This window comes from Melospiza georgiana, chromosome 22, assembly GCF_028018845.1.
Source record: "Melospiza georgiana isolate bMelGeo1 chromosome 22, bMelGeo1.pri, whole genome shotgun sequence".
In the NCBI taxonomy this organism is placed as follows: Eukaryota; Metazoa; Chordata; class Aves; order Passeriformes; family Passerellidae; genus Melospiza; species Melospiza georgiana.
In genome coordinates this window covers 5475677-5490804 of record NC_080451.1, presented here as the reverse complement: position 1 = coordinate 5490804, position 15128 = coordinate 5475677, and the positions used below count along the sequence as shown (strand labels likewise).

General features: G+C 52.7%; 1 protein-coding gene across 1 annotated transcript in view; it reads right to left on the bottom strand.

The window, feature by feature from the left end:
• The window catches only part of FBXO42 (F-box protein 42), a 57236-nt gene that overhangs the window by 28559 nt on the left and 13549 nt on the right, over positions 1 to 15128 (bottom strand). Inside the window, 3 exon segments of the mRNA XM_058039128.1 lie at positions 5349 to 5465; positions 8277 to 8366; positions 8369 to 8545. Coding sequence (XP_057895111.1) covers positions 5349 to 5465; positions 8277 to 8366; positions 8369 to 8528 — 367 coding nt within the window. The 5' untranslated portion in view covers positions 8529 to 8545.

Below are 15128 nucleotides of genomic sequence, written 5' to 3'. Positions count from 1 at the left end.
GTCCCCACAGCCCTGTCCCTGCCCTGTGTCCCACAGCCCTGTCCCTGCCCCGTGTCCCTCCCAGCTCAGGCCTCCCTGCAGAACAGCAGCCAGCCTGCCCCAGCTCCCCAGAACCACAGGGCATCCCCGAGCAGGGTGAAGCTCCAGCAAGAACCTTCCCAAGAGGATTATCCCTCGGGCAGAGCTGCTCCTCAAAGTGCAGAGAAAACTGCCTTAGAGGCCTGGAATTAATGAGCTTAGCTGTGATTAAAGCACTGAGCTCACTGACCTGCCCTGAGCTGGATCACAGAGCTCACAGACCCCTCTGCACCCAGCCCTGGGCTCTGTTCTCTTGTCAGGATTTCACCCCAGCTCATTCAGAGCCCCACTAAAACCCAGGATCATCCAGGGGCATTCCCTCTTTGGTTTTAGGGTTTCTTTGGGTGGAAAACACTGAATGGATTTAGTTGGGGTTTTTTTATGTCCCAACAAAATTCAGTGACCCCCAGAGTTTCAGCACTGCAGAAGTGGCTTATCTTTGGAAAGGAATCAGTGATTCTGGTGTTTGAAGGCACTGACGCTCAGGGAGAGCAGAGCTCTGGCTCTGAGCCCCCTGTGGGAAAGGATGAGGCAGCCAGATGGGGAACAGGGAGGGAACACCACGTTTGACATCCCCTCAGAGACACCCAAGAGCTCTTGGCCCCAAAACAAATCCCATGGAAGTGTCTGCAGCACCCAGGTACCTGTGGCCAGAGGGAACTGAAACACGGATTAGGGAGGGTTTGCTCAGCTTGTCTGCCTTGGAGGCTGGGCAGAATTCTGGGTTTCCCATAAAATTCCATGTGGGATAACCCCCCCACAGCAAAATCACTGAGATTGTGCTGTCCTACTTCCTTTTAGAGTCATTTTAAGCAGCTGAAGGTAAGGAAGGCTGAGGAGCTTGAGGGGAAAAAATAGGGAAAATCAGGAAAAAGCAAGCACAGTGAAAAGCTGAAGTTTATTCCAGCCTGTGGGAATTCCACATGGGATTGTTGGGGCTGCTCTGGACTCTGATGATTCTTGTGGATCCAGCTCAGGATATTAGATATAAACTATCTATAAACATATCATGGAATACATGATATGTTTATACATAGTTTATATCAGGTGTAGAATAAATCAGAGAGAAATTGTGCATGCCCCTGATGGTTTTAGGGTTTTTTTTTTTTTTGGGTGGAAAACACAGAATGGATTTAGTTGGGGTTTTTTTATGTCCCAGCAAAATTCAGTGACTCCTGGAGATTCAGCACTGCAGAAGTGGCTTATCTTTGGAAAGGAATCAGTGATTCTGGTGTTTGAAGGCACTGATGCTCAGGGAGAGCAGAGCTCTGGCTCTGAGCACACTCCTGACTGCCCTGCCCTGAGCAATGAACCAAAGGAGATTTCCAACAGGAGTGGCTGATAGCCAGAGCAGAGCTGACTGGGGAGGGAAACCAGATGGAAAGCACATTCCCTTCACCATCATCGAAGAACATTGACTTCTGAACCTCAGAGAACATGAAATAAATTCACCCATCCCAGTTCAAGGGTTGTATTTCCCACTGGAGAGATTGGAAGGAGCTGGCTGGGCTGTAAATCCCATTCCCACATGGTTCTTGGGTTGGAGGGTGACAGCCCTTGGTGCTGGACACCGTCAGGGACCCAGGGGCAGCCAGAGCTTACAGGGAACAATTCCTGCCCAGTATCCCATCCATCCCTGCCCTCTGGCACTGGGAGCCATTCCCTGTGTCCTGTCCCTCCATCCCTTGTCCCCAGTCCCTCTCCAGCTCTCCTGGAGCCCCTTCAGGCCTTGGAAAGGGCTCTGAGCTCTTCCTGGAGCCTTCTCCAGGTGAACACCCCCAGCTTTCCCATCTCCTCCTATCTCCATCTCCACCTCTATCTCCTCCCCCCCTCAAATGCCATTGTCCTGCCCCTTGCAGTGCAGAGCCTGAGCAGCCAAAAACCCGGGGCTATTGAGCAAGGCTGGGTGCTGGGAGGAGCTGCAGCCCTGCTCCAGGAGCAGCCCATCCTGTAAAACAAACATTCCAGCTCTCACCGCTCCCGTGGGTTCGTCAAACCCACAAACTGCTGTAATTACTCATCCCCGTGGTGCCACCAACCCCAGGCTCCTTGGAAACAAAAACAATAAATCAATGCTTAAAATTAGTCACTCCTCCAGCAGAGGATCGATATCCCTGGCACAAGGGTCGGCATTCCTGTGCTGCTTTTCCGTTTCTGCATTCCCGAGCCTCCTGACATCTCTTTCTGACTGCGGGCAGTGATTTCACCCCGTGACTCATCGCCCTGCTATGACCTCGCAGGTTCATACATAAAACAGCTCGGTGACTCCTGTGAACATCACCCAAAAATCCCCAAACACGGAGCATTCCTGACCCTGAACACTCAGCATTATTGATGTTTCACATCCTGCAGTTCTGGAAAGGTGACAGCCCGTCCACAGTTTGTTCTCAGCGGTGTGATCCCCGCCAGGCTGAGCCTTCCATTCATTATTCCTTATCAAGCACTTCTGCCATTCCTCCCTTCAGGACTCAGAGCAGACAGGTTGACCTCCAGCTGCTTAGAATTCCCCTCCTTGTCCGTTTGTGCTCCCTTTGAGAACTTCTGGGACAGTTCTAACAATTCCTGGAAGCGACAGCGAGCCCCAGCCAGGGCTTTGATGGCAGCACTGACTCGTGCCTGGGCGGTGACGTCTTCCCACAAAAAGCAGCAAACCACTCATCCCTCTAGAAGGGCTCTGTGACTCCTGCCTGCTCCCTCCTCACTTCCCAAACTCCTGTTCCCTCCACCTCAGCTCACTGTCATCCCGTGGGATTTTAGGTGACAGTTCATGGTTTTGCCTTTAGGAACTGACGATTTGTAGCTCGGCTTTAAGGCTGGGCAGCGAACGCTGCTGCAGGGAAAGCAGAGGCTGCAGATCTGGGCAGCTGCTCACAAACCAATCCGTTTAAGTCAGCAAACAAGTTAATCCAGATTAGCTTTGTGCCTACAAAGTGCATTACTAACGCTGCCGTGGCCACCGGGGCCGGGCAGAGCCGGGGCACTGTCACCGAGCGAGGCTAATACGGATTACACGCTCCGAGGGCAGGGGATTTAGGGAGACAACTCACTCTGCAGCCAGGAAGCCCGTGGCAGGCAGCAGGATAAAGCAAAGAGCACACAGCGCTCTTTGGGGCAGCTCTGAGCCTTTTCCAGGCAATTTCTAGCTGGCCTGAGCACTCAGCAGTGGCAAAACCGCTGCTAAAATTGAAGGGAAATACACGCAAGTGTGAAGTCGTTAATAAGCACTTCAGTAAGGTTGCTAAAAATGAGCTGTGAACTGCGGAGCCTTTTCATCCTCCAGGAAGGCCAGGGTATCTGGGCAGAGCACAATGACTTCACCACAGCTCCCCGCAGCGTCTCCCGGACTTGTCTTGGCAGGAGGCAGCGCAGCGGCCGCCTCATCAATTATTGCTTGGGAAGATGAAAATGTGCTGCCTGCTGCTCTTGGAATGGCAGGGCTTGCACCGTGTTTATCTTGCCTCAGAAAAATGCAATTTGCTTCCTGGAAGAGCTGTCCCCCAGAGGGCTCAGACTCTGTGCTGAAGTCACAGGATGGAATTTTTGTTGTGTGTTTTTTTTTGCTGGAGCTGAGGCAGCTCAATGCTGCTGCACTCCAAAGAACAGGGATTATTTCAGTATCTTCCCCTCTGTGGCACCGTGTTTAGGGATCTTTTCTCTTCCTGTTCTCTTCCAGAATCTTGGAAGCAGGGGAAGAATTCACCCAAACATTGAGTGGTGCTGTTGACTGAATTCCTCCCTTTTGTCAGCAAATCCACCTGCAGCTCTGCTCAGTTTGAGCCCAGCACATTGAGAATTCCCAGTTTTCCTCACAGACGTAGAGGACTTGTACCAGCAGCTGCTGCACATCCCTGAGTGCTGCACTTCCCAAAACCCACTGGCTTTGATGGCAATGACTCCAGCCCAGGGGCTGAGGAGGACACAAAGGTCAGGCCCAGATCCTGGGGACAGCTCCGGGTCCTCAGCACAAAGACCCTGAGGGGCTGGAGTGTGTACAGAGATGGGAATAGAGCTGGGGAAGGGGCTGGAGCACCAGGAGAGGCTGAGGGAGTTGGGAAGGGGCTCAGCCTGGAGGCTCAGGGGGCCCTTGTGGCTCTGCACAGCTCCTGACAGGAGGGGACAGCCAGGGGGTCGGGCTGTGCTCCAGGGAACAGGGACAGCACAAGGGCAGCAGCCCTTGCTGTGCCAGGGGAGATTTAGGTTGGATACTGTGAAAATCCCTTCATGGAAAGGGGGCCAGGCACTGGCACAGACTGCCCAGGGCAGTGCTGGAGTCACCATCCCTGGGTGTGGCACTTGGGGACACATTTCAGTCAAGGGCTGACCCCGTGATCTGGGAGAGTTTTCCAGCCTGGGGAGCTGCAGAACGATCCCTGCACAGCCAGGAAGCCACAATCCCATCCCCCTTCCACTCCATCAACACCTCCCAGGATCAATGAGCCTGCCAGGACCAGCAGCTCCCAAATCCCTGCTCTTGGGGTGAGCATTGGCACAACCATGGGCTGAACACTGCGGAGATGGGCACGTGTGGCACTGCCAGCCCCCAGCCAGGCAGCTCCCATTGAGATTCCAGGGGATGGCACTGCCAGCCTCTGAGAGAAGCAGCTCCCAGGGGGACTCCAGGGGATGGCACTGCCAGGTCCCAAGGGAGGCAGCTCCTATAGAGATTCCAGGGCATGGCATTGCCCATTGGGATTTCAGAGGATGGAATTGCCAACCCCTGATGGGAGGGACATTCCAGGGGATGGCACTGCCAGGTCCCAAGGGAGGCAGCTCCTATGGGGACTCCAGGACATGGTACTGCCCATTGGGATTCCAGAGGATGGCACTGCCAGCCTCTGAGAGAAGCAGCTCCCATTGGGATTCCAGGGCATGGCACTGCCCATGGGGACCCCAGGGGGTGGCATTGCCAGGTCCCAACGGAGGCAGCTCCTATAGGGATTCCAGAGGATGGCACTGCTCATTGGGATTTCAGAGGATGGCACTGCCAGTCCCTGATGGAAGCAGAATTGCAGGGGATGACACTGCCAGGTCCCAACGGAGGAAGCTCCCAGTGGGATTCCAGGGCATGGCACTGCCCATGGGGGACTCCAGGGGATGGCACTGCCAGCCCCCGAGAGAGGCAGCTCTCAGTGGAGCTCCAGGGGATGGCACTGCCCGTGGGGACTCCAGGGCATGGCACTGCCCATGGGGACTCCAGAGATGGCACTGCCAGCCCTCAGGGAAGCAGTCCCATGCAGGGAGGCAGTGCCAGGGCACTGCAGGATACTCACTGTGTGAGAAGCGCTGGGTGATGGGGGTGCCAGGGTAGGGGTAAGTGCGGCTCTCCCACTGGATGTTCCCTTCCTGCACTGCCTTGATAAAGCCGTGGTAGCACTGATGGGCCACACCTGGGGAGAGAACAACACTGTCAGCAAAGCTGGGAACTGCTGGGGGAGATGGGACAGGAAAGCCTTATAAATATGATTGCCTGGCAGAAGATTTTGAGAATATGGAAACTATAAGTGAGATTGAAATGAAAGCAAGCTTTGAGATCCCTCAGTTACTGAACAACTGGAAAACAATGGCATGGCCAGCTGAAGGTGATCCCCTTTTGATGGAACAACACCCTCTGCTTGCAGACAGGCCCAAGGCTCAGAGCAGACCCTACAGCTTGGCAGAAGGGCCCAAAGAGGAGTTTTTAGGGTTTAAAATGCAACACAGTATGGCAATGTAATGATTCTTATAGGCTGTATGTAAATGCTATAGGATTTGTAGCTTGTGCTAGATTGGTTCGTGACAATCAGAATATTCAACACAGAAGAAGATTTATTGTATTGTAATGGGAACCTCGCTCTCTTACCCTTCTTACTCTCTCACCCTCTCACCCTCTCTCCCCCTCTCTCCTCTCACTCCTGCTCCAGCTGTGCCTGGCAGCTCCCAGCAGGTCCCTGCACTTGGCCCTTTGCAATAAACCCCAAGTTCCAGACCTGGCTGCAGAGATCTCTCATCTCCATCTGTCCCGACCATCCTACCCCCAATGCCCCTACAGGGAACAAACTGTGCCTGCACGGTGACAGCAGCTGCAGAGCCCCATGTTTGGGTTAGAACCACGCTGGGAATGTGGGGATTAAAGGAATAAAGACAAGGGAACTCTGCAAATGTGGAAGTCAGCAGCGTGCACCGGCCAGGTCACGACATCCTGGCAGCTCCAGTCGGGAAGCAGAGCCCTTGGAAAGGAAGGAAGCACTGGGGTGCTGTGGGGAGCTTGTGCTCAGCCCTCTGTGCTGCACCCTGTTCCCTCAGCACACCCCAAGGGGCAGCTCCCTTCTCTTGAGGAGCCTCAGTGCAATAATCAACTTGTGAGAGTGTGAATGCAGCTACTGGCCAGGGATCTGAAAGAAATCAGTGATAAAAATCAGCAGGGATGCTGCAAGGCTGCCACTAATTCTGGAATGGGCCAGAGGCTGCTCCATGAGGAGACAAAAGGGTCTGGAGAAGGTTTCTGGCAGCAGCAGCAGCTCAGCAGACACTTGGTGGCACCTGCACTGAGGATGCCACAACCTGCCAAGAGTTTTTTCCCCAAGCCCTGTGCCAGGAACACCCCCAGCAAGAAATCCCACTCCGGGATACAAAGCAGGAAGGGGTTTTTAAAATAAAATATAAAGCCTGGGGTCCTTGAGGAGCTGATCCCTGAGAGTCACACGGGAAAGGCAATGTGAGCTCCAGGAGTGCACAGCAGATGTATCCTGGCAAACAGGAAAAATGAACCAGGAGAACACGAATCAATTGTTTACCTCAAGTGACCTCCCTGGGCACAGCTCACAGGTGGTGGCTCCAGAGCTTTCCTTGGCTGGAAACTGCCCCAGAAGGGCCCAGCTGCCCTGCACCACCCGTCCCTGAGAGGTGACACAGCCCAAAGCCAGGCTGTGCCCACCCCTGGGCTCCAGGGATGTTTCCCACATCCCTCTGGGGTGACTCCCAGCTGTTTGTCCATCCCAGCTGCATCCCTTGCAGGCCATCCAGGAAACAGCCAAGCAGCCACTGGGAGCTGCAGCACTTGGGAAAGGCCCTTCCCCAGGGCCGGAGGCAGCTGCTGCCTCAAAAGGATGCACAAAAAAAGGGGATTTTGGAGGGCCCTGGGCTGTGGGGTAGCTGTGGTTTTTAACCCCCAGCCTGTTCAGCTCTGGGCAGGGTGGAAATGCCTGGGATCTTTCAGATGAGGAGAAATCCATAAATGAGCCATCACCTCACAATCTGCTAAGGGCATTCCTCACCTGACAACCACTCCTGTTTTCCAGAAGGAGCATGTTCCCCTTGTGCAGCAACCTGTCCCATTTCCTAGGACTGAACTGCTCTCCTCTGAAACTCCTTGCTTTTAAATGAAGCTCATGATTAAAGTGTGCACCCAACAGAATGGTACCAGAAATCACCCAGTGTATTAAAATAAAATGAAGCAGAAGGTTCTGCTTGTATCTTTGTCCAAATTTTCCCTCCTTATTTTGCTGTATCATACTTTTCCAGCATTAAAATACCCCCCCAAGGCCTCTGGAATGAGTGTGCAGAGGCAAAGGAAGGATCTGTGTCTCTGGGCTACTCTTCCAGGAAGCTGGAACATGCACATCTCTACTCATGCAGATTTTATTCTGCACTTATCTCCAGCAGAGCTGTAAGAAGCAGAGCCAGGGCTGTTGGAAGCAGCAGCTTTGGGAATGTTAATTACTGAGCAAGAGGCAATGAAGTGCAATTAAAACCCCATCAGCCATGGGACACTGGCAGGGGCTCTGGGGAGGAGGCTGCAATCCAAGATCACCAGTGCAGCACTGGGAGCACTCAGAGGCAGCAGAGGAGCTGCTCTGTCCTGGGGCTTGGGCTTTGGTTTAGTTTGGGCTGGAAGGGACCTCAAAGCTCATCCAGCTCCAACCCCTGCTAAGGTGGGACCTTCCACTATAGCAGGGCACTCCAAGCCATGTCCAGTCTGGCCTTGGACACTTCCAGCATGGGAATTCATGGCCTTTCTGGGTTTTCTATGCTGAGGGGTTCAATTCTGCACAGCTCCAGGCCTGCTTTGAGCAAAGCCAGGGGACCCCATGGCTGCTAGGGCTTCTCTGGGGTTTCACAGAAGTCAGATTTCAGAGTTTGAGGATAAAACAAGAGGAAGAGGTAAAAGAGAGCTGGGTTCCAAACCCCACAACCAGAGAAACTGCTGCCATCACTTGTACCTTTGATCAGTCGATACCACTGTTTGCAGACAAGGGCGGCGGTTTTGTGCTCCTGGTAGGGAGAGAGGAAGGACAGGATGTATTCCAAAACTCTTCTGGCAGCTCCAGCATCGATCTGGAGCTGGGCCTGGGCTCCTCCACCTCCAGCTCGGCGTGGGGCTCTTCCTCCTGCTCCATCGTCCCTTCCACGGCGGCCTCCTCTGCATCCACGGCCATGAACCCGTCATCGTCACTGTCCGAGGAGCTGGCCATGGCATCCCACGTCACAGCTGCCAAGGGGACAACAGGCAGGTCACAGGGAGCACCAGGAACAGTCATGGTCACTGTCTGAGGAGCTGGCCATGGCATCCCACGTCACAGCTGCCAAAAGGGGACAACAGGGAGGTCACAGGGAGCTCCAGGAACAGTCATGGTCACTGTCCGAGGAGCTGGCCATGGCATCCCACGTCACAGCTGCCAAAGGGACAACAGGGAGGTCACAGGGAGCTCCAGGAACAGGCATGGTCACTGTCTGAGGAGCTGGCCATGGCATCCCACGTCACAGCTGCCACAAGGGACAACAGGGAGGTCACACGTGTCAGAACTCAGTGCATCCCTCTGGGTGTCCAGAGTTTCCAAGGACCCCATCAGGGGGCTCAGAGACCCTGGCATGCTGCCCAGAACACCTGGGGATTTGATTGTGACCCCTGCAGCAAGTTGCCAATTTTGTATGAGGACATGAAAGTCACACAGGTTCGAATAGTATGACAATAAAATGATCACAGGGTGAAAATGTAGATTTTAGGATTTTTGGTATGGGGGTTATGGGGACAAGATGGAGGAATCTGGGCATGTCCAGCCTTTCTTCTTCTTCTTGCTCTCCATTTTCTGCAGTGATGTTGGCACTTTGGGATTGGTTTAGAGTAGAAGTGCACTAACACAGGTGATGGGTATTGGGAATTAAGTGTAAATATGTTCTACGTAGTTTGTAGTATAAAAGGACAACACAGCAGATCTCAGCTGGGCAGAAAGAAAATTTTATAGATAAGAATTAATAAACAACCTCAAGACCAAAAAATGAAGAGTCCAGGACTCGTTCTTCTATTGCATGGGTTGAAAAAGAGACAGAAACAGAGACATCCTGCACATCTGGGGCAGCAATTAACAACCAAACCTGAGAACACAGAGCACCAGGAGCACACTGAGAGCTGTGTGCCACACCAAAGGGCTCTGGGACACCAATCACTGAGTGCAGGACGTGGTTTTGCAGTTTTGCAGCAGCTGAGGGTTTAGGAAGGGCTTTCCCAGGTCACTCCATCCCTCCCCACCCTGCTGCTGCCTGCAGTGGGGAGCAGAGAGCCAAAGCCAAACCCTGGAGCTGCTGCTCCCTCGCTGGGCAGGAGGAGACATCGCCCTGCCCTGCCCTGCCCAGCTGGGATGGGGAAAGGATCCCTGGGGAACCTCACCCGAGCTGAGACAGGATCACAGGACATTTACAGTCCCTGTGGAACCTGTTCTGCCAGCCAGGCTGTTTTACCCCAAACAGCTCCTTTGGGGGGGGAAATGCCCTGCCTCCTTTTCAGCACCCTTTTCCCTTTATTTGTGAAATACCTGCACACAGCCCTGGCTGGCAGGAGGTGAGGAAAGCCAATCCCCCCAGGATTTATTGCTGATGGAAGGCTGGGAGAGCAGAGTTGTATCTCCAGCTATTCCCACCATCCCCAGTGTAAGGTGACACCTCGATGACAGAAAAGTGTCATGAAATAAATCCACCTTAACGAGTGGCTGTGTCCAGTTTGGGCAGCTGGCCCTGTGTGAGGTTAAATCCATGCAAATCCAGACAAACAGCCTGTCCTGAGCACAGCAGCAGCACTTTTCCCTTCCAAGGTGGCTGAGTGGAGACCAAGGGAGCAGCAGCTCCCTCATTGCTCCTGGATCCTTAACCCAAACCACAGTACCAGCTCCTGGGGATGACATGGGGCTTTCTTTTCCAGAAATTCCCTTTTTATCCTTTCCTAGCATGAGGAAAGGACCCAAACCAGGGCAAGCTCCCTATTCTTTGGGTTCCTCCCAAGCTCACAAAGCAGAGGCTGCCCAGCCTTCCCCCAGCTCTGGACTGACCAGGATTATTGGAGACAAATCCACACAGTCCACAGGAGAAACCCAACCGGCAGCAGGCCAGGAAGCAAACCAAGACAGCTTTTCCCTAACATCCTCCAGTATAAGAATATTATCATTATTTTTTCCAAATCCTAACTATCCCAGGAAATCTGGCTGGAAGGAATTGAAGTTATTGATGTCAGGGTTTAACTTGGGTTACCTAGCAGGATAAATACCCTGATACAGAAACACCCTGACACAGAAACACCCTGATACAGAAATACCCTGATACAGAAATACCCTGGTAACAAACCCCATGTTACACCACATCACCTTGGGACATTGACTGATTTATAAACGAGGTTTATTTCTCAGGAATAACCTGAGCTGCTGTTATAATCCAGGGTTTTCCCATGCCGTGGGAATGGCAGGTGGTGGAGACACAGAGTGGGAAAGCTTTCCATGGCAACCAATTCATGCCCAGGAAAGTGACAGGCGACAGCAGCAGTCCCCAGCACTGTCAGGTTCCCTGAGGAAGCAGCTTTGGGAAATGCACAGGGCTGTCAATCTGTGGGAGGAACCACAGCAGAACCCAGCACGTTTCCCATGTCAGAAATCCCAGCTGGAGTCACTGTTGTGCAGGGGAGGCTTGTGCTGGTGTTCACGGGGGTTCTTGGGAGTGGGGAAGGGATGAGGATCTGACTCCATGTTTCAGAAGGCTTGATTTATTGTTTTATTATATATATTACATTAAAATTATACTAAAAGAATAGAAGAAAAGGTTTCATCAGCAGGCTGGCTAAGGATAGAATAGGAAAGAATGATAACAAAGGTTTGTGGCTCGGACCGAGAGCCTGAGCCAGCTCACTCTGATTGGCCATTAATTACAAACAAACCAACATGGGCCAATCCCAGATGCACCTGTTGCATTCCACAGCAGCAGATAACCATTGTTTACATTTTGTTCCTGAGGCCTCTCAGCTTCTCAGGAGAAAAAATCCTAAGGAAAGGATTTTCCATAAAAGTTGTCTGTGACAAAGGCTGGAACCCAAAATCTGTGACAGGGGCACTGCTGCTGCTGCTGCCAGGAACCTGCCTCACACAGAACAGGCACGAGCTCCCAGGGACTGAGGGAAAGCAAAAGTGGAGTTGTGCTAAAAAATATGAAAGAATGGAGGGTTGGGCCTTTTCCAAGCAAAGGCATCTGTGGCTGGGAAGTGCCTGTGCTGGTTTCCATCCTGACACAGCATGCCAGTGCTCCAGGCTGGAATGGGGTTGTGCTCCTGCCCAGGATAGGGCTGTGCCCAGGATGGGGCTGTGCTCCTGCCCAGGATGGGGCTGTGCCCAGGATGGGGCTGTGCCCAGGATGGGATTGAGCCATGCTCCATGCTCCAGGCTGGAATGGGGCTGTGCTCCTGCCCAGGATGGGGCTGTGCCCAGGACGGGGCTGTGCCCCTGCCCAGGATGGGGCTGTGCCCAGATGGGGCTGTGCCCAGGACGGGGCTGTGCCCCTGCCCAGGATGGGGCTGTGCCCAGGACGGGGTTGTGCCCAGGACGGGGCTGTGCCCCTGCCCAGGATGGGACTGTGCCCAGATGGGGCTGTGCCCAGGATGGGGCTGTGCCCAGGATGGGGCTGTGCCCCTGCCCAGGATGGGGCTGTGCCCAGATGGGGCTGTGCCCAGGATGGGGCTGTGCCCAGGATGGGGCTGTGCCCCTGCCCAGGATGGGGCTGTGCCCAGGATGGGGCTGTGCTCCTGCCCAGGACAGGGCTGTGCCCAGGATGGGATTGAGCCATGCTCCATGCTCCAGGCTGGAATGGGGCTGTGCCCCTGCCCAGGATGGGGCTGTGCTCAGGATGGGGCTGTGCCCCTGCCCAGGATGGGGCTGTGCCCAGGATGGGGCTGTGCCCAGGATGGGGCTGTGCCCAGGATGGGACTGAGCCATGCTCCATGCTCCAGGCTGGAATGGGGCTGTGCTCCTGCCCAGGATACAGAAGGACAGGAGGATCTGTCCCTCCCTCCCTCCCAGCCTGGGATCACAGAGCAGCTCCCCAGGAGTCAGAGGTTTCACATCCTCAAGCCCTGCCAGAACCCTGAGCAGGAGTTTTTACTTCTGACCCGGGGACAGTGGTGATGGACCAGGGGGCTGTCAGGACCTTGTGTGATCCCAACAACTTTTATTTGTGCTCTAAATAATGTCCAAATGCTGCTGGAGAGGGTAATGGGAAGTGCAGGAATGCACACCCACCAGAAAGAGGTGTTTTCCAGCTAGTAAATCCCAATTTGGATCCTCTGGAGCAGGCTCAGGAATAACCCAACACAGCAGGCTGATCCCAGGCACAAAACACCAAAAATCATCTTTAGAACAGTGGGAGGAGCCCCAAATAGCATATCTGAGGATGGAGAAGCTCCACTGAGTTTTGTCTGCTCTTCCCAAGCCACTTGGTAATATTATAAATATTCCAAAGCATCTCCTTTGGTAAATCCTTGTTTCCTAAATGTTTGAACAGAAGGAATAACCATCCTCAGAGTTTTCACACCCACGCCGTGTTCTTTTTCTGGAAGAAAACAAGGCCAGCAATAAACCCAGCTCCCAAAAGGCAGCTCATTGCCAAAATAACCCTCCAAGCTTGACCTCCCATGGATGTGGATTTTGTTTGGAAGGGCGGGCTGGGAATAACCAACCCTGGAATGTAAAGCAAAGCCCTGTCCTAAAACCCTGCTCCAATACAGAAAAAGGGAAAAGAACCCAGGCAGCTGGCAAGAATGAGCTAAAGCATCCCAGCAGCTCCTGCTGCCAGTTATTCAGCAGATCCATGAGGGAAAGTCCCACACCTGGAGTTTTACTGGTTATTCCAGAAGCAGAACTGAGTGTTCCTGCATTTTTGGGTGATGCAAGAGGAGCTCTCTCCCTCATCCTCCCTCTCCAGGTGCTCTCTGCTTGCACCACAATGGCTCCACTTTGTACCTGGGCTAAAATGAATCTCTGAGCACTCAAAAAGCTGCAACCAAGAGATTTAAGCAGTTGTGTCTCATCCCAAAGTGGCTGCAACCCAATTAACTCCGGGATCGGATTGAGCCCTGAAAACACTGACACACCCCCTAAACACTCCATGATATTCTGCACCCCAGAGCCCTGCTGCTCCCACAGAAATGCCTGTCTATCCCAGCACTGGGAAGGATTTTGGGGTGCTCAGGGATCAGCCTGGACTGGAGCAAGGAGTGGCAGCTGCTCCAGGAAGCGCTGGAAGGGCAGCGCCGATGGAATCTCCCTGCCCTTTCCTGAGAGCTGCCAAAACATTCCATAATCCTTTTCCTCCTTCCAGAGCACTTCCATTTCCCCTCCCTCCCCTCCTGAAATTAGTTAAGAACCTCCTGTTTATTCCTGAAGTAATTATCTGGAACAAACAGCTGAGGAATATTCAAATAAATATATATTAATTATATAAAAAATAACCCCCACGGGGTTGAAGCACTGCTCCAAAGCTGCTCCTGCAAATCCCCTCCTGCTCCAAGGAGCTTTTCCTACCTGCAGGGCCCTCTCCTGGTCCCAAAGCTCAGGCCTGGGTGGCACTGGTGGCTCTCTCCTGAGCTGCCTCCTCCTCTCCACAACTGCTTCAGGAAGTGCTTGAACCTGCAGGGTTTTTGACCTGCCCTTTTCCCTCCTCTTTTTATGGATTTGATGGAAAAAAATCCTCCAAGGGCAAGCTGGTGAATGGCAATGAGAGGCTGAGCACTGATCCTGAGTCACTGCAGACACTGGGAATGCTCATTTCCACCAGGAACACAGGGAATGCTCCCTCCAAGGAGGAGCTGCTGCTCCCACCAGGAAGGAAAGGAAAAAGGAAAGGAAAAAGGAAAGGAAAAAGGAAAGGAAAGAAAAAAGGGAAGGGAAGGTTTGGGAAGGAAAGGAAAGGTTTGGGAAGGAAAGGTTTGGAAAGGTTTGGGAAGGAAAGGTTTGGAAAGGAAAGGAAAAGGAAAAGGAAAGGAAAGGTTTGGGAAGGGAAGGTTTAGGAAGGGAAAGGGAAGGTTTGGGAAGGGAAAGGAAAGGAAAGGTTTGGGAAAGGAGAGGAAAGGAAAAGGAAAGGAAAAGGAAAAGGAAAGGAAAGGAAAGGAAAGGAAAGGAAAGGAAAGGAAAGGAAAGGAAAGGAAAGGAAAGGAAAGGAAAGGAAAGGAAAGGAAAGGAAAGGAAAGGAAAGGAAAGGAAAGGAAAGGAAAGGAAAGGAAAGGAAAGGAAAGGAAAGGAAAGGAAAGGAAAGGAAAGGAAAGGAAAGGAAAGGAAAGGAAAGGAAAGGAAAGGAAAGGAAAAGGAAAGGAAAAGGAAAGGAAAAGGAAAGGAAAAGGAAAGGAAAAGGAAAGGAAAAGGAAAGGAAAAGGAAAGGAAAAGGAAAGGAAAAGGAAAGGAAAAGGAAAGGAAAAGAAAAGGAAAAGAAAAGGAAAGGAAAAGGAAAGGAAAAGGATTCCAGGTGTGTGAGAGGACCCAGTCCAGCTGGCCCAAGGCTGGGGCTGCCAGGAGAGAGGGATTTCATTATTTCATTATTTCATTATTTCATTATTTCATTGCACCTGGCAATCAGGAGCCCTGGTGGTAATTTGGGGGTGGAAGGCAGCAGCTGTCTCCAACCTGCTCCAGACTCTTCCTCATACTTTGGAATGGCTTTTTCTGTGTGCCAGCATCTCCAGGGGACACTCTGGGGACAGCCACACTTCTGGCTGATTGTCTGCCCCGGTTCAAATAAAAATCCTCTTCCAGCAGACAAAAATGGTTCATTTT